General features: G+C 47.3%; 1 protein-coding gene across 1 annotated transcript in view; it reads left to right on the plus strand.

The window, feature by feature from the left end:
- The window catches only part of STX18 (syntaxin 18), a 116485-nt gene that overhangs the window by 75320 nt on the left and 21545 nt on the right, over positions 1–19620 (plus strand). The window contains exons 3-6 of the mRNA XM_004770545.3: positions 4875–4990; positions 6671–6748; positions 6913–6979; positions 18510–18625. Coding sequence (XP_004770602.1) covers positions 4875–4990; positions 6671–6748; positions 6913–6979; positions 18510–18625 — 377 coding nt within the window. The remainder of the gene's footprint in view (positions 1–4874; positions 4991–6670; positions 6749–6912; positions 6980–18509; positions 18626–19620) is intronic.

Genomic DNA, 19620 nt, shown 5'->3' on the forward strand with positions numbered 1-19620 from the left:
AGCCCCATTTGGGGACCACCTGAGTTGAGTCATTATGATACAGCCAATGTTTTGATCTCTGTCTGTCCGATTGCTACTTGTTCCTAAGCTCAGCCAAACAGTGAGGGATTAGCTGTTGGTCCTCCAGCTGCCACCCCTCCCCTTCATCTCAGGCTCTGACTCCAACAGTTCCCTCCAGCATGGCTTCCCACTTCTGGCCTCCTCCTCTCCTTCCCGGAGCCAGACTTTGACGAGTGGCCCTCTGGAGATTAGGATTAAAATGGTCAGATCAATTCAGCAAGATCCACGCAAGCAAGCATTTCTTGAGTGCCCATCCCGTGACAGCAGTCTGTTTCTGGGGTTTCAGAGGGGACCTCTGTCTTCCTGTGGTTCAGTTTGTTAGGTTTCCGGCCTGCCTCGGTCTGTGGCCGTGGCACTGTGTCTCACAGTGACACCCCTTTCTCCTAGATCCTAGATCCTAGATCCTAGATCCTAGAACTTCAGAAAGCCATCCTTTGTTACTTAAAATCTCCTTTAGTATCCCAGATTTTATCACCAAACGGTTCTAAAAGTCCATTTGCCCTGGTTTCTTTTTTCAAAACAGTGTCGGTCATGGAACATTTGGTCTCCAGAGCGTTACTTCTGTCCTTCTACACTGCATTGTAAGGATGAGCATTAGTCGTGGTTTCTTTCTTTTATATTTCCAGCTCTTTTTCTCTTCCTTCTGTGTTCCTTGTTTCTATCCATGTCTGCTGCTCATCCAGGCCCCAGATCCCAGGATCTGATGGCGCTGGGTTGTTCCTGACAGCTTCACCTCTCAGACCCATCTCCTCTTTCCCGTCCTTGCCACCACCCACGCTCTGCCATTGCTCCGTTCTTGAATTTCAGTCCAACAGAAATGCACTAGCGCCTCCCCCTTACACAGCGCTAAGGAGACAGAGATGAGTAAGGCAGGCTTCTCTGCCTTGTTTGGTAACCTATTACCCGAGCTTTCCCCCTCTCCTCCATCTAACGAGATATTGCCGTATTCATCTTCATCCAGCCCAGCCCTTCCAATGGCTACAGAATGAAACTTCGACTAGTGCTGGAGGCCCACCAAAAACTCATTGCTCCACCTGGCCTGGGCTCCAGCCCGATGGAACCACTGACTGTTCTCCAGATAGACTTGCTCTCTCCTGATTCCATTCTGTTATTTCCTGAGAGTGTCCACGCTTGTCTCCCCATGGCCACATCCTGCCTTTCAAGATTGGGTTCATAGGTCACCTTCCTTTCCACCAACTAGTGGGGAAAAAGCATCCTCTCCCCTGAACTCTATTACCTTTTTGACATGAGAGGTCCCTGGGGTGGTGGTTAAGAACGTAGACTCCAGAGCCAGGATGCGTTAGTTTGAATTACAGTTAGACTAATTACTAGCTGTCTAACCTTGGCAAGTTACTTAACCTCTCTATGCCTCAATTGGTTTCTATGTAAAATGAGAATTGTAAATAGTACCCACCTCATGGAGTTTTGAGAATTAAATGGGTATGTGACACACTTAGCACAGTGAGTAGTATTAATGCACAGGAGGCTTTATGTAACCTTTAGCTTGTGAAGTAAAAACGTACACATAAGGCTGTGAGTGTTACCTATTGTGATGTTGTTCATGGAGAGCAGGGTCTATATTCATATCTGTAGCCTAGATATCAGCAGGGTAATCTGTGGTGTGTGTCAGGCATGTACTGTGGACAGGGCCATGTCCTTGCCCTGGTGTAATATTTAGAGCAAAAATAAGATTGTGGCCTTCAACTTTTGTCCATGCCTTTTCAGTAACCTTTGAAAGGGAGTAGAATCATTTACACTGGGCACCTGGGTGGCTCATTCGGCTAAGTGTCTGACTCTTGACTTCTGCTCGGGTCATGATCTCAGGATCATGAGATTGAGACCTGTGTTGGGCTTCACACTCAATGGCAAGTCGGCTCAAGATTCTCTCTCTCCCTCTGCCCACCCCCATCCACCATACCCCTATATACAAGCTCTTTCTTTCTCTCTCTCAAATCATTTAAAAAAATCATTTACACTATCTATTCTCTATCTTTAGGAGGCACCTAACTGCATATTCAAGTAATAGGCATGGTGTTAGTGGTATTTTGTAATTTCAAACTTGCCCCTTTATACTGATCATATAATTAAAAAAAAAAATTTCCTTCGAATTTTTGAACCAGTCAATAAACTTACTGCCCATTTTTTTCCTCCCTTTTTCTTAAAGTGAATTGACTAATCTAGACCTATACCTAACTTGGTCTCCTTTAATTGGATCTAATATTTTGGTAAATTGGGGTCTATAATAAAATTATCCGTCTGTAAGTCATAAAGGAAATAAAATTAAAGTTTGATGAATTTCTGTATGCATGTCCGATGAGAATATATTTTTGGGGATTTATTTGCCAGATAGTTAACCTTTTCAAAACAGTAATAATTCTGTTTTTGTGATAGTTAATTTGGGGCTATGTCACAGGCAGGGCTTCATTACTTTTGATGAATGTGTTTCAAAGGCCCATTATACAGCTGGTGTTGTTTTTAAATCCTCACAGAAAAATGAGAGTTTGAACTCTCTTTCAAGTTGCTCCATCTCTTCATCTGTCATGTCCGAAACTTCCTGTGCTATCCTTGACCTGACGCCTGAACGTCTATCCTTCCACACCTTTGCCTGCCGTGCTCTGGACCTTCGTCTCTCCTCTTTCCCTTCTCAGCCAGCCAGTCCTTGTTGCTAAAGACAGCTTCCTCAGATACACCATGCCTGCACCCAACACCACCCAGGTTCTGCTTCCATCTACCCCCAGGCTAGCCCCATGGAAAATGCAGACTTTCTGAGGTCCTCCAGTGGCTATGCCAGCCGTCCCCAGCTTCTGTACCTCGTGGGCTCCTCTATAGTTGATAATGGAGTATTTGTATGATTGTTGGATTTGGGGGAAACCTATTAATACTGGAGAAATAGCTGTTGTAGCTTCAGTACAATTTTAAAGAAATGTATATTTATCACAATAGCATTTACATTCCCTTGAAAACTAGAGCAGACTTGCACTAGATGTTCAGTGTGGAGACGCTGACTGTGCACAGGTAGCATGCTGCCCCTTGCAGTGACACAAAGCCCTGAGAATGCCATGGTCCAGCTGTCCAGTGTGCGGGGAGCACCTGGTGCACTCCCGTTTTCCCTTTCACACTCTGGACGATCCTTGTGTGGCCCATGCATTGTATGGTCATTCCAACAGTGACCTGCAGGTGGGCATTTGTAGTAGGTCTTTTCCCGCTGTCCCTTGTCCCCTGCATGCACTGACCTCTCACCCCTTGGTCCCCCGTCCACTCGCAGATCAACACTGTCCCCCACAGTTCCTTGTGTCCCTTAATTCTGTGTCAACACCCCCATGGTTTGGTACCTGCCCTCTGCGGGGATCAGAAATAAGCCTTGTTCCAATTGTGGACCCCCAGTCCCTGCCACGGTGCCTGCCATATGGGGGTTTAGTATAGAGGTAAATGAGTGGATGAATTGCAAGGATTAAATGAGTCCATGAAATACGTACCAGGCATTGAGAGTAGTGTCTGGTGCAAGCGACAAGCTCAGCTACTATTAGGACCCCTGCTGTGTGCTGGACAGCATTTTCGGTTTGGGGAAACAAAGGGAAAATGACAGAATCCCTGCTCTCCTGCAGCTTACGTGCTCCTGGGAGGAGATCAACATCCATATTTCAGGGAGTGGTAAGTGCTGGAAGGAGAATGAGGCAGAGCAAGGGACAGACGGCAGTAGAGGAGTGCCCTAGACCCTGTATCACAAAGCAGGGTGGAAGGGGCCTTTGGATCTCAGTCACAGTAATGTGCTGTCTGGCACAGGCACTGAGGAATCAGCGACAGTGGTCTGTGCAGGGGGAGAGTGCAGGGCGTGGTCAGGGAAGCTGGCTGTGGTCTGAGATCCGAATGCGGTGGAAGCGTGTTGACATCTGTTGGAAGAACAGCTGCTGGATGGCATTCCAGGCTGCAGCAGGGTCAGGAGTGGGTGTGGCCAATCGTGGGCAGCAGAGCAGCCGTGTGGTTGGGGTGCAGGGTAGGAGCGTGAGTAGCAGGAAGTAGGTCACATGTTGAGTTGGTACTTTGTGTTTTATTCTCAGGGAGGATGAGTGGCTGGCAGGGCTAGTAGATTGAAACAGAATGAGTTGAGTCTGTACCTTTTCTGAGGTCCCTTTTAACTTGATATTTTGTGATTTTAAATTTCCATTACAACCTCCATTGTGTTTAATTAGGCTCATTAGAATCACTGTTAATAACAGTGCTGCCACACCTGCCTACCTGTTAGGAAGAGGAGCAGGCACTCTAAACCTAGTATCTTGAGCTTCACAGTGCTGCGTTCGTGTAGTTGAGCACCCTCCCTAGCTCACGTTTTCTAACTTAACATCAGGGAAATGAAATGTTTCCAAAAGCTCTTTTATTGTGGGTCATGAGGATTGCTAGTCAACGTGGAAAAAATGGCAGCCTGAATCAGCTTCCCACACATGTCTCAAGGCTCCCGATAGCAGCCCCCGTGATTCTCCCTGTGGCTCGCAGGGTGTTCTCCTGTCCTCGTGTGGCATGGGACCTTTCACTGGTGGCCCTGTGGCTCTTGGAGCCGAAGCCCACACTTCCGCTCAGGCCCATGCCGCCACGCCAGCCCAGTGGGCTGCCCACTCACGGCCTCCGTGTCCATCACCTCCACTGTGTAGAACGCTCCCCCACCTCCTGGCTTGGCCAGTTCGTCTTCACCCAGCCTCGGCTTAATGTCATGTTGATAGAGAAGCTTTCTCTTCCCTTCACAACCCATCCAGACAACATCTGTGGTCATTTGTGGCTGCTTCAAAATTTTGTCCCCCGCCCCACTTTTTTTTTATTAGCCACGTCATGTCTGAATATGGAAGGATGACAGACACAGAACGAGACCAGATAGACCAGGACGCTCAGACGTTCATGAGGACCTGCTCTGAAGCGATTCAGCAGCTGAGAACTCAAGGTGAGGTGCTCTGAGTGGTGCAGTCCACCCGCCGGGACTTTGTGAAGCCTCAGCCAGTATTCACAGGGCGTGCCCAGCTAAGGGCTCTCCAGTATTATTGTTCAGGTTTAGGTTTCAAAACTTTAAAATTCCTCTTTTCTTGATCAGCCATGAAAGTAATGAAAAGGCCGTGATTCAGGTTAAACAGTGGGAGGAGGGAGGTGAGGAGGACCTCTCCACGCATCTCCTAAGGGCCAGAGTGGACAGCTTCTGCGCACCCCTGTGCTCTGTGGGGCATTTAGGGGGTCAGTGGTCAATGGCGTGTGGACAGGGACCGAAGAGGGCATTCTCAGCTCTCTACTTGGAGTAGGAAACTTCCAGAGCAGACTGTCACGCTGAAGAGGAGGGCGCTGGAGCCGTGGGTGCTTTGGTTTGGTGCACCCCTGCCCCAGCTCCACCACCTTCTACCCACACAGCTTTGGGCAAGGCACTCTGTTGTGCATCTTGGTTTGTCTGTAGTGGAGACAGTTCTAGGGTGTATCTCTTGGGGTTGTTAGGAGAATCCAGTTGAGTTCAGCACATGCTTAGCACTGTGGCTGGCTCCTGGGTTCTCAGTAGCACGTCGTCTTCACTGATGTTTCATTCTCACGGGGGCAGTGAGACAGCCTCCCTAGTCGTGTATCTTCCTTGGCCCTTCTGTGATGTGCTGAGGCAGGTTCCATTAAATAGCACAGAGCTCAAAGTGGCCAGAGGTTGCTGAATTCTTGACTTCGATTTCTATTAGGAAGCCTCCATCATAGCCCTGATGGGCCACTCAGAGTCTGATGAAAGCTATGTATGTTCTTGCCAGAGAAACACACATCCTCACAGAATTTTGTGTATAGTCGCTCATGTGAATGAATCTCAGGTTAAGCAGCCCAATAGTAAAAACATGATTCATGTCTCCTACCCTTAAAGGCCTAAACATTCATTGAAATAATCTAGAAGTACATGATTATGAATAAACCAGCAACTAAGTACCAAACCATGGGCTTCTTATTGACTCTGAACCTGGTTAGCTTCTCTGTGTGTAAAAACTTGGCCTCCAGCTTGCCTTTTGCTTTAGCAGTCATATGTGTCACGTCCCTGCGGAGCACCTGCATGTGGGAGGCACTCAGTCTCAGGAAATGAGAGCTGTCCTACCAAAATAAATGACACAGACCTGAAGCAGACATGATAGTTCGCAGAAGCCAGGCATCCTTATAGCTAGGAGAGTCAAGGAGGGTTTTGTGGAGAAGGAAGGTTTGGAATGGGAGTAGCTGAGGGGCAAAGACAGAATGTTCTAGACTGAAAACAGCCCAGACAGGTGGGGTAGTGTGGGGCTTGAGTGCGATTTAAACATGTTACTTGAAGGTCAGCTTGAGCATTGGATGCTGGTATTACAAATGGGGTCAGCTCTCAAGAAGTGGGGCACGTCAGGTACCATCCCTGCGTGTTGTAGTAAACCATAAATTCTTTGACTGTAGTTTTTCCAAATCTTTTATTCTTGCGAAGCCCAATAAATCTTCCTCTTCTAAAAATGTAATGTCACTTGATGCAGACTTTTCTTACCGCTGTATTTTTGCAAACACTTTGCATACAGAAACTGTTCTGAGGAAGCTGATGAATTGTTCCCTGTGTAGTCGAGTGCAGAGACCTGACTGCTGTCCTTTTCTCTTCCAGCCCACAAGGAGATATACTCCCAGCAAGTGAAGGAGCACAGGAGCGCGGTTCTGGATTTCGTTGAAGATTACTTAAAAAGTATTTCATTTTATCTTAAAGGTTGAATGTGGCATTTCACCATAGACGTGATGCAAAATTTAGCTGTGCTAGCCGAAGACTGTAGTGTCTCCTTATACTTAATGACACCTTTACCTGCGAAATGGTTTTAAATGGTCTCTGTTCTGGTGTTTTCCCTACAACAGGAGTATGTAAACTTTACTCAGAACAGAGAGCCATCCGAGTTAAACGAGTGGTGGATAAGAAAAGACTGTAAGTATTGTCTCGTCTGGGGTTCCTTAATCAATAATAGTTGTGATAGCAACTCTTATGTGTGTAGAATCCTTATGCTTTGCAACATACAGTGCTTGGATATCTTCACTAAATGCTATAACTAGTGCTTACGGAGCCCTGACTGTTGTGTCAGGCAGTGTCCTAGATTGGTGATTTCACTCTGCACCACCTGCCCCATGGGGCAGGTACCATTCTTATCCTCATTTTCCAGAGGGGAAGGCTGCCACTGGTGAAGCTGGGTAACTCACCCAAGGTCCCACAGCCAGGAAGCGGCAGAACCGCCCTTTGAGCCCAGGCTGTTTGTTCATTCAGAATCCATGCTCTGGCCCATCTTGTGGTAACAGTCCTGTGTGGCTGGCACATTTTTTAGCCATCGTATGTCTTTCTCTTTGTCCCCGGTGCCTCTCCTTGCTCTCTTGAAGTCCTTTCCTGAGGCGGGAGCCCAGCAGCCAGTGCGCCCCTGTGAGGCATTCCCTAGGTCATCAGTGCGCACCTCCCTTCTAACAGAGCACTTGATGCCACGTGCTCTTAGGAACCCCCTTTTGCAAGTGAGGAGTTAAAGCCCCCAGGGGGTTAAATGACTTGCGCAAGGCCACAAAGCTAGGAAGCATCAGTGCTAGCCTTTAGTATCTCCTGTGGCATGGGTCTGTTCCCCAGCCTGTCCTCCCCAAAGGGGTGCATGCCAGCTTCTAGAGCACAGGGACTCGAAGCTGCTTCCTTTGCAGCTGGTCACCCAGCCTGAGCTAGGAGTCTTAAAATGAGCAGGCAGTGCTAAGTCCCAGCTTCAACTCTTGACCACTTCTAAACTGGCCTTGAACTATTTTAGGGCATTCTTGGAGAAAGTAACAGAACATACTGCGTGGGGACAAATTTTCTTAATTCTGGTTATGCCGAGACCCTCAGTATAGTCCTGGGTTAGGGGGCGTGCTAGGAGGACTTGCGGAACTTGTGGCTGGGATTTGTCACAGTGAAGAGGTGCAGAGCAAATGGCAAAGGGAACAGGTGATGTGTAGAGGAAACTGGGAGTGGGCTTCCAAGAGTCCCCTTCAGTGGAGTCACACAGCATGAGGCTTGTGACAACTCGTGAGAAATGCCCGCTGGGGAAGCTCACTGGAAACTCACCGGCCAGGGATCTCACTGGGGGCTGTTCACAGAGGCCCTTCCTGGTTGGCACACGCCCAAATTCCAGACTCGCAGCAGGAAGGCAGATGTTTCTGCAAACACCACACTGTCCATACAGCAGTTCAGGCACAGGGAACCCCTCAGCAGTTAGGGCTGTGGGAACCCTCCCGAAGCCCCAGTTCCCAGACACCGGCCCAGGGCTGAGCCTGCACATAGGCCTTGCCCAGGAGGGCAGTCTCAGGCCTGCTGTGTTAACTCTTCTGTGCACTGGTGAGGCAGATTTGAAATTGTAATGCCAACAGACAGAAGTATCTGTGGGGATAGTGAGTAGATGATCCAAGTCATCGACCAGCAAGTAGTTACTATTCATTATAGCAAGGTGATAAGGATATGCAGAGAGAGAAAGAGATAGAGTCTCTGCCCTCTAGAAGCTTAGAGTCCGACTGGGTTGCTATGGAAACATGAGAAATTAGCCCACTGAATCAGGATATGTCAGTTTGCCGATTACCAAGTTCAGGAGGGGGAAAGGGAGCTAAGGAGTAGCATAGTGTCAGGTCTCAGAGCTCACAGTCAAGCTGGACAGCCTGCCTCTGCCACTGAGAAGCTGTGTGACTTTGGCAAGATCACTTGACTTCTCTACACCTTAGTTTCCTTCCTTGTAAAATGGAAAAATTCAAGATCCCCACCTTACTGGGTCATGAGAACAAAATGCACTGGGATGTGCGGAGTGGTAACTAGCTTGGGCTGTTACCTACGATGGCGCATTCACCCTGTGCTTGTTAGCATGTCAGTTCCATTAGATCCTCACAACTACTCTTGCTAATAATACTGGTGTCTGGTTTTATTGAGGACGTCGAGGCCCAGAGAATGTGGGCTCCTTACTCAGCATCACACAACTGAACCATGGTTGAATGCCAGGGTAACGTGGCCGACTTCTCAAACAATGGGCTTTGTGCTGGACATGGAAAGAGGAGGGTCTGGGAAAGTGATGACAGAAGATGAAAGCAGCCCCAGCTTGGGGAGGAGAGCAAGTGGTGGGATGCACAGAGCCGTCCTGGAGGAGGAGGGTGGGCCTGGCCACCAGTGACTTACCATCCCCCCCAGGGTGGTGGTCACTCGGCCCCCCACCTACCAGTGGGAGAGGCACCCATTTCTGCTACCTGACCCAAGCGGACCCTGACCCTTGAGACTTAGCAGGTACCCCAGGTAAAAGTGGGAAGAAGCTTTTGCTGCTGCCCCCTCACTTCCTGGTTCTCAACAGAGGTTTCGACAAATTAAGATCAGTCAGATGGGAGTTGTTCTCATTTCAACAGTCAAGTACAGGCTCGACTCCTGCTGCATAGCTGGCCTATACCAGTTACTTTGAGCAAAAGACCTTGAGGGAAGTAGCTATGTGGCCCACACAATGTAGTCCGTCCAGCTCCTCCCTGTTCTTTCCTCACCTCATCCCAGAAGACGACGGCCTAAAACACACATAGAATGTTACCACTCCCTCACTTCCTGTGTCTTAGAGAAGCTCAGCTTCATAGCATGACATTCAAGGCCCACTACAGTCAGACAGCAGCCTTGGCTTCTCACTCAGTCCCTGTGGATCTCTGCTCTGACCCTACATAACTTTGTGTCCTCAGGAAGCCTTGTTCTTTGAAGCCCTCATGCCTTAGTCCTTGCTCATTTCTCTGCCCAGAATGCCCTTCACCTATCCCTGTACTTTCTGCCCCTCTTTTCCCCATTCCTCCAGCCATCAAACTCCTATTTATCCTTCCAGCCCCAGTTAAGATGTTGTTTGCTCTGTAAAGACTCCCTGGCCCCCGCGGGCCTTGCTGGTGGCTCCTTTCTGTGTGGGTTCCCTGCACACTGTCAGGTCGGTGTAACATGTACGCTTCTGGAGAGCTGCTCAGACCCCCAAGCCCATCACGCAGCACGATGCCCATCCCAGTCTGGGGAAGCCGTTCCCTGAGGGCTGCTGGGTGAGTGAAGGACAGGTTGCCCAAAGATAAGTTCACAAGTTGGATTTGTGGGTTGTTTTTGTACTGTTTTGTCTTGATTGGTGATGGGTATTGATAAAAATCATTCCCCTAAACTAGATTGGAGAAACCCGAGTGCTCCCATTTTAGGGCAGAGTTGCTACTCTCATGTTTCTTTTGTTCTTGGCAGAAGTAAAGCATATTTGGTAGAGAGGGAACTGTCAGGCTGTTTATTTGAAGTCTTTCATAGTGTAGAGTGAAAGATACTCTCTGCCGGTGTTCGTTTCATACAGTGATGATAACATGCTGGTCTCTCGTAGCAAAGGGCGCTTATCCCAAAATGGGTGAAATGTTTTGCTCATTAAGCCAGAAGTGGTCTCAGCTGATCTTTCTGCTGTTCTTTCTCTCTCTGTGTTTTCTTAGAAGGGTAGCGCCATTGTCAAGTGTGACTTTTTTCTCCCATTCCCCAGCAGCTGAGCTCTCTGAGTTGGCAGTGGCACCTGCTGCCGGTTGTCTTCAGCTGGACCTGACAGCCAGTAAGAACTTTCACTGTGGTCTCGTGTCTCTTCTTTCTCCTGCGCTAAGACCTTGAGCCCTTTGAAGGCAGAGACACTGTGTCTTCCATCTCTGGCTCTCCCAGCACCTTGATCAGAGGCTGCCACAAAGTAGGTGCTCAATTAATGGTTCTTGAGTGAGGGAAGGAGTGAGGCATGGTCACTAATGCCTGGCTCCTCAGGTCTACACAGTCAGAGCCTATAAGTTGAAAAGGTTGTGGACACAACATCGGTATAAGTGACCTTGTCTTCCCAAAAAGGTTTGAAATATGCCCTTTATCATCCTAACCATCTTAAAGCACTAATATTTTGGTTATAATTTAACTATCACATGCCTTCCCAGGAATATACTCTAAAAGCCATCTGAATTAATCAGAAACATTTCCCCTTTTCAGAAAGTAATCAGGTCCTGTATTACTGGCTTTTTCTTGGGGAAGAGGTTTAAGGTGGCTGTCTAGAAACCAGAACAAACCTCCGATGTTCATTTCTGCGAGTTCAGAGGATTGTCTCTGGAGGCACAGTAGGCTAGATAGGAGCCCCGGAACAGATTCAGACTTACACTGTTAGGCCTGTCTCTGTAAATTCTGTTTCTTTCTTACCCAGGGGTGGATTATCTGATCCTGTGTCGACCCATGACCTGGCTTTAAAGTGTGCTGGTTTAGGCCCAGATTTGAACACTTTACTTTCACTAGTACTATGATGTCCTTAGAGTGGGAACTTTTGGCTATTTTCTCCTGACTCAAGGGAGATTTGAGAAGGATCAGACCCACTGCCCGAACTTCTTACATTGGGTGATACGAAACATTACGGAGGAAGGATGAGGCACCATCTGCATTTACCCATGTAGCTCAAAGTTAATTTCCAGAATATTAGCAGATCCTACTGTTAATTCTAATGAAGGGTAATGTGAGAGTTTCCTAAGGTACCTGAGGGGATTCTGGTGACCTAAGTAAGTGTTACTCTAAAGATAGTTTCTTGGTCAAATGAGCCTGAGGAACACTGAGTGTACATTGCCGTACCTTGATTTCCTAAGCCCTGTTCGCTGTGGAGTCCTTCACTCCTGAATCTCGGGCAAGCATACTTCAGGAAATACTGCCTGATCCCGTGGTTGGGTGCTTGACCTTACATTTATTATTTACTCCCTTAAGTTGGTACAAAAGATCAAGATTTCACTACATTCCTTTTTTCCTCCTCCTTTTTGAAAAAAGGCACTGGTGCTCTTGTGACTCATACTCTCCCCTGCTTACTTGATCTTACAGAGTGTACTTGTATTATTATTTATGATTCAGTTCCTTCGTCTCAACTAGATTGGAAGCTTGGCAAGGGCAGCCTTGTGCCTTTTACTTCTTAAAATCCAGCCCCTAACCCAGGACCCTGCACATACTAAGAGCTAAGTAAATTTTATGGGGGAGGGATAGGGATGATGACAAAGATGCAGGAAAACTCTAAGTGATGCCATGTGATACGAGGTCCATAGCAGTGATTTTGTTCCTTGTAAAAATGTCAGATTTACCAAAGTGTAAGTGACGTGACCTCGTAAGATGATGACAGTGTGCGCTTTGGTGATTAGATACACAGGCACGTTGTGGAATGGCTCCTGCTTCTGTTCATCTCGTCCAGGGGCATACCTGTCATTTCACATATTTGTCTGTCTTTCTTTTTTTGGGGGGTCCGATTGTTTAAGTTCTACTCTTAGCAAGTTTCAGTTGTACAATATAGTGTTAGAACTACAGTCACCGTGTTAGACATCCTAAAATCTGACTCATCCGAGAGCTGAAAGCATGTGCCCTGTTTCTCGACCCATGACTGGGTTGCACTCACTCTCTGGAACTGGGGATCAGCACACCACTGTGTCTGGGCCAAGTCCAGCCTTTTCTTGTGATGGTACAGCCCTCGAGCTGAACATTGTTGTTCCATTTTTAAAGGTTCGTAAAACAAAAAAGGAAACCAAGAATACAAGATGGAGGTCATCTATGTTCTCCAAAGCCTAAAATATGTACCATCTGGCCCTTTCCAGAAAAAGTGTGCTGACCCCTGGCTCACAACAGACCTTCGAGGTGAGGGACTGCTTTTTTGTCATGTGTTGTCTGTTGTCCATCGTACACAGATGCGCACTCCCCGGCACAGGTCAGATTCACAGGCGATGCTGCGGCCGACCCCACCACCGGAGTCTCATCTAAACTCTGTACCCTGTTCCGTGGACGTGTTTCTGATTTTGTGGCAGTGGCAAATTGCTATAAATGTTTCTTGCTCTTGGTTTTTGTGCTTGTCTCTTAGCCGACCAGTAACAAACAATTCGTCATCTGGCACAGGTCTGTGGACCACACTTTGGGCAGTTGGGGCCGGATGCCCAGTAGACACCCGTGTGGGAGTGAGGACGGCTTACTTCCAGCACTGGGAGGCATTCCCTGTTCTGTGTGCGCACAGTGCCTACGCTGGGGTGGGTACCTGCGTTGGAAAGCCACTTCTGGAATGATGGTATCTAATACCCTGTACCAAAAATATCTTCTTTCTACAGAGAGCCTTGATGGGGAGCAGAAAAGAAGTGTTAGAGCCGTACTTAACTCTGGAATATTAATCACTTTTCTTTTAACTTGTGTATAAGGCAAAGAATTTCCTCCACATACCTTCTTGTTTCAAAACTGAGAAGCCTGATTTCTCCCTCTTTCTCTCTTTCTACTCTTCCTAAATTTTAAATAGAATCCCAGGGTTTTCAAATAAGGGACCTGGAAGCAGATGTTGGCCAGGTGGAAACCGTGTTGACTGCAGCTATGAAATGCTCAGCCTTCAGTTAGAGACAGTTTAAATAAATCATGGGGCATAAACTGATCTTTCTGATGACTTTTTAAAAATTGCTTTTTTCAAAGTACCTTCAACTAGTTAATTTGTAATTTCCCTGAGGATTGCAGTAGACATTCTGTGTATAATGAGATCTGTTTTTATCACTTAGGGGAAAAAAATGCTCTCTACTTTGTCTACTGCATTGCAGTCTTTTATTCATTTTAAATTAAAAACTGGCCCATTAGCATACTCTCAACACAAAGGATTATAGTCATTACAGGAGCCCTTTATTTAAAAGTCAATTAAGCCCTTCTTCCTAAACAGTTGAGTCCTGCCCCTGTAGAGTGGGACAGAGTTGGGTGAGTGAGTGCAGGGGCGGGGGTGGAGGGGCACAGTCTCCCAAGGCTGGTCACAGCCAGAGTAAGCAGAGGGATGTGCCCCTGTGGGGGTAAGAGTGGCAGTGGAGATGACAGGTTGGTTATGTAGGGGTACCTATCAAATAAGTAAATATATAAGGATGATAGAAGCCAGGTTTCACACAGTTGGGGAAGTGAAAGGGAAGAGGCCAGAATGAACCCTGCGGTGTTGGGTTGGAAGGAAAGGTACCAGGATGTACTCCTGTGCAGTTTGCATAGGTGGAAATAGAAATAAATATTGTTGTCAATGAGTATGTATGGGTGGGTATGCAAATAGGCCTGGAAGCAGGGACACCCCAGTAGCCATAAGCCTGCTTAGCACTCAGATCTTGGCTTCTATGAAGCTGGTTCAGCTTCCAGGAACCAGGGCTCCTTGTGGAAACGGCTCGCTCAGTCTGGGGCTGGGGCAGGGAAAGTAGAACATGAACCTGGACCATTTTGTTGCAGCAGACAGCAAGAAAGGGCTCAAAAGATGATGGGAACATGGAGGGAGGACCAAGCCGGTTTGAAGGGGTTTCCACTGGCCAAATTAGAGACAGTTTGAGCATCAAGTAAAAGATAGTAGCAGATGATAACCCACTGAATAAAATAGGACATCGTGAGTCCATCTACATAGGAGTACAGAAGTGAGTACTTTGAGGGTTTGAAATTGATAATTGCTTAGTATCAAAGCTCTCCCTCCCCCATAACTTCTTAACCACTAAGGGGGAAAGCGTAACCTCACAGTGCGGAAGCCTGGCAGCCACCACCTCAGTCAGGTGCTCAAAGTGAAACCATGGGCAGCCTGATGGAATGCACTGAGAAAGAACGTAACTAGAATATCACTTTTTATGCCAAAGATGCACAACTTGAATCCAGCCGTGAGGAAGATCAGACACACTCAGATTAGGGGATGTCTTACAGGATAACTGGCACATCACCATGTATCAAGGTCATGAAACTTGGGGAGAGAGAATAGGAGTGTTTAAACCAAAGGAGCCTGAAGACAAATGACAACCAGATGCCTTTGTGATTCTGAACTGGATCTTTCTATCAGGAAGAGAATCATTGCGACAACTAGGCAAAATAGAATGGGGTCCAGGGAAAGGCTGGAAGTAGTGTAGCGACATGAAGATTCGTGATTCTTATGTTGTATTCTGGTTGTATCAAAGAATGCTCTTGTTTTTAGGAAATCCCTAAAATACTCGGGGTGAAAGGGACAGGTTGGCAGGTTACTCTTGGTGGTTCAGGAGAAAGGGTTCTTCAGATTATACTGAAGATCTTTCTGCATGTGATTGTTTCACAACAAAACAAAAAACCAACAAGATACCATCTCATATTTATTAGAATGGCTTAAATAAAAATGACAGATATTGGGGGACAGGTGTGCCGTAACTGGAACTCTCATCCGTGGCTTGTGAAAGTATAAAATAATTTTTTATTAAAATAGCCAATACTTCTCCAGAGTGCAGAGACCATCCTGTGACTCAGTGGCCCCATTCCTAGCTTCCCTGGGCCTACCATATCCTTTCTGCTCTGGTAAAATGTTACTTCTTTCTCAAGAGTACACCCCAAAGTTATCATAAAGCCTTCATGATGAAAACTTCTAGCAAATTTGGAGTAGAAGTTGTGCAGAGAAGGTTTATTCCATAGCATTAGGGTGTCCCAACTCTGCACCTTGTGAAGAAACTGGCTGTGGGCCAGTGTTTGGAAGATAATCTCCAAGCTCTTGGTGTATCCTGCGCGATGAGAGGGTGTATTGTTTTTGCACACCTGGAGCCTCAGACCGTCACACCAGAGAGTTTATGCCAACAGTGTGATTTATGAGAGGGGCCTTGGACCAGACTATTTGCATTTGACCTCTGGAGGAACTGAAGACTGAGTAACTAAGGCTAGCTATTTGGATGCTCCCAGCTGCATGACTGACTCCCAGTGAAAAGGCCATATGCCAAGGCCCCAGGGAGCTTTCCGTGGGGACAGCACTCTGTATGTGCATTCATTCCCGTTGCTGGGAGAATTAGGTGCTGTCTGTCGTATTTCAGCGGGAGAAGACAACTGGAAGCTGCATCTAGGTTTCTCCTGGTTTTTCAGGAGTAGAACTGAGTGATTCATCACATCCAGACAGCACCCAGTGGTCACCACAAGTGCCCTCCTCAGTCCCCGTTCCCTGGTTAGCCCATCCTCCACCCACCTCCCCTCCAACAACCCTCAGTTTGTCCTCTGTTGTTGAGAGTCTGTGTTATGGTTTACCTCTCTCTACCCCCACCATTTTCATCTGTTGTGTTTCTTAAATTCCACAAGAACTGACATCTTTATATTTCTTTTTCCCATCTAAGAATATGTCTCTTTCCATTTGTTACAGGATATTTTTGTATCTTTCAAGAACATCTTTTAGCTTTTCACACATGGGTTCGGGCTTTTCTTGTTAAATCTATACTGTGATGTTTGTTGTCCTTGCTAGTCTTTTATCTTTTGTTTTGGCTATTACAAATGGTGTTTTCTCTTTCCCTGAATCTTCTCCCTATCAACCTGGCACTTTTTGGTGAACAATTTAAGTCATTGTTTTGTTATCGTAAATAGTGCTGTGATCAATATCCTTATAACTGTATCTCCGTATTTGTGATACTTGGAGTAGCAGATGTATTTTCCAAATATGGCTGCATCTAAACATATCCCATCCCACATGGTCTTATTAAAATCAGTTTTGACACTGCTCCACTGGGAGGGAGGTGTGAGGTCTGTGTCCCCTCCCCTTGAGCCTGAGGGGACCATTGTAACTGCCTGGGCCATGGCGTTGGGCAGAAATGACAGCTGGGCAGAAATAACAGCGTATGACTTCTGGGCTGTTATAAAAGGTGCCTAGGCTTCTGCCACAGTCTCAGAGACTGCTCGCTCTGGGGAGACAGTGATGCTCCCGTGGACCCCTGATGAGAGAACGAGGCTCCCCACCATCACCTACTTGGAAGCCATGTGAAGGAGCCTTCTTGGCAGGCCCCCTGACATCAGGCTGGCATGTGGCAAGCTGGCATCGGGCTGCACCCTTAGAAAGGACCCACAGTCAGAACTGCCCGGCCAAGCCACTCCCAAATTTCTGGCCCCAGAAACACTGATGGAGAGTAAATGATTATTGCTGTTTTGAGGCACTAAGCTTTAGACTGACGCTTCCCAGCCACCATCGCTGGATGCTTAGGGAGGTTGATGTTAGTTACTTTTGGAAAATTTTTTTAGGAATGTTGTAGGAGAGCATTTCCTAAACAGCCTTTCTTATTAGCACACTAGTCTTTTTCCAAAAGCCCCATGAGAGTGGTCTCTGCAGTCAGGTTATTTGGGAAAGATCCTTTTTGGAAATTCAAAATATAGTTTAGCATTATTAAGGGCTCTAAAATTTTGTAAAGTCCCTATCTGGCTTTGACTCGGTTTTCTGATTCATTCTACCAGAAGTCCCTATTCATGGAACATGGTGGGTAGACTCTGCTGTCCAGAGAGCAGCTGTTACGAGCAGCCTCTGACACAGGTTCCTTAATTTATGAAATGGTTGACCTGGGCGAGTTTCCTTGCTTCCATATACCTCGGTTCCTCCTCTGGAAGAAGGTCAGATCATTGCCTACCCTATAGGGATGTATGGCATTAAAAAAATGTATCCATATAGTGTGCTTAGAAAAATGCCCAATACATAATAAGTCCTCCATGAATGTTAGCTGGCATTAACAAGATCATCCTTACGTATATTTACATTGTTCCTTTTATGTGTAGTCTTCTTGGCTAGTAATATGGAATTCACCATAGATCTTTTTAGCAATCTACCCATAATTTTTATAGTGCTGTGTGGGTCCCAGGAAATCTGTTACAAGGCTTGTTGTTTCATAATCAACAGGTTTTTTTCTCTTGCTAGCTAATTACTGACTGTCAGAAGATATCCATTCATTCAACCTGTATTTATTAAACACTGAATGCCAGGCACCCATCTGGGACCTGTGGCTGCATGGTGACCATGGCCGACAGCCCAGGAGCCTGCTCTGATAGCGTGCCCTCTTGTGGAGCTAGGCAGGCCATAAACAAAGGAACTAGCGAGGTCATCCCAGATGCTGCCTGCCAATGAAGAAGACAAGGGCTATGGCACAGTGGGACATGGGGGAGCCTGCTTGAGATGGGACAGTCAGGGTAGGCCTCTCTGAGTGAGGTGAGATCGAGGCTCACCCTGAAGGTGGAAAATAGGACAGGCATAGAAGGAGTGCAGAGGCCTTGGTTCCTGAGAAAAGTCGCTTGAGTTTGTAGTGAATTTATTTAAGATACTACTTACATATACTACATGATGTGTGGGTGTGTGTGTATTTAGCAACACTTTTGCACTGGTGTGAAACAATCGCATCCTGGATTTGTTGAGCAGTCAGGCTTCACCGCGCACGTGTTGAGTGTGGTGTCGGTATGTGGGGTGGGTTCGTGCGTTCTTGCCTTCAGCACCTACTGACTGCATTCTTACCCCTGCGAGCTTCGGTTAGGGTGCCCAGCCTTCCCTGCAGGCGGTGGCCCCGGTCCCTTGTAGTAAGTGCCCCACGGGAGGTGTGTCGGGATAGCTGCTGCTTAGCAACCCTGTTCTCCTACAGAGGGCACAGGACACATGTGCAGAGGTCACACGTGATTCCCTCTGTTGTCTGGTGTCAGCAAATTATATGGTTGCTGTTTATCTGTTTAGATCTAAGCTGGAACCAGAGCCAAATACAAAGGCGAGAGAATCCACGTCTTCTGAGAAAGGTTCACAGCATCCTTCACAAGAGTCTGAAGAAAAACCTGCTACTGAAGAATACCCAGGTATGAACTGAAACCCAAGTCTTGCCTCGTATCTCTTCCTTAGGACGTGTTGGCAAAAATACAAAGCAAAGAAGGGAACACTGTCCCAGACATCTTGTGGTGTTTGTACTTGCATAAAGCAAAGGAAACACAGAAGGACAGCGTTTTTTTCTGTCCCACTAGGAGCTCATATCTATTGGGGCTGGGCAGGATGGTTCCTCCAGTTACCCCAGAACCAGCAGAGTCCAGGAACAGGGCCTGACTTGTGGTGCATCACCATGGTGGGGGCTGGGGACTCTGAACCAGGAGGAATGTAAGAGCACTTTGCTCAAGGAATCTTGCCCACCAGCCCCAGGAAAGGTGGGACACTGCCTCCCCTGCCCCATGTGGTGCCCTGTCTTGCGATCTCAGCATCCTCTTAGCACTGACCCCGCGTGGCCACCCTGTGTAGGCAGCATGTGCCTAGTTTGCTGTATCTGAAGCATAGCAGGGGTGGGATTTTGCTTTGCATGAATCTCAGGATGATGGCGTGCTGAGGCCCCAGGGCCCGGCCGTCTTCCTCAGTCCCCTCGTCCGTGTTAATCACAGTGGCTATTATTTCCAGCGCGTCTCCTGGACGCCAGACACTGCCCTGAATCCTTCCAGTCCCCACCACCATCCTTAGAGCAGCCCTCGGGGATGGGTTTTGTGGACCAGTTTTTGAGGTGAGCCTTCTGAGAGGCTGGGAGAGGCTGGCAAACTTAAAAGCTCATAAATGGTGGACTCAGGATTGGTACATAGATCTACACTGCCTCTCCATCTGATTTTCTCCCTGTGTTGTACAAGAGAGGGAATTCAGAATGCAGTGTGGGAATGATTACCTGAAAGATGCCAGCGGTGCTTTCTGTGGTTGGAAACAGTGTCCGTGGGGAGCGGTGGGGAGACCAGCATCCAGTGAGCCCTCCACTGTGCTGGGTTCATGCTGGGCTGTCAACAGATTGAGTCTCATTGGGTCTTGTGAGTTAGTGCTGTCGTCA

The sequence above is a fragment of the Mustela putorius genome, unplaced genomic scaffold (assembly GCF_011764305.1).
Source record: "Mustela putorius furo isolate JIRA1106 unplaced genomic scaffold, ASM1176430v1.1 tig00000083_pilon_pilon_pilon, whole genome shotgun sequence".
Classification (NCBI taxonomy): Eukaryota; Metazoa; Chordata; class Mammalia; order Carnivora; family Mustelidae; genus Mustela; species Mustela putorius.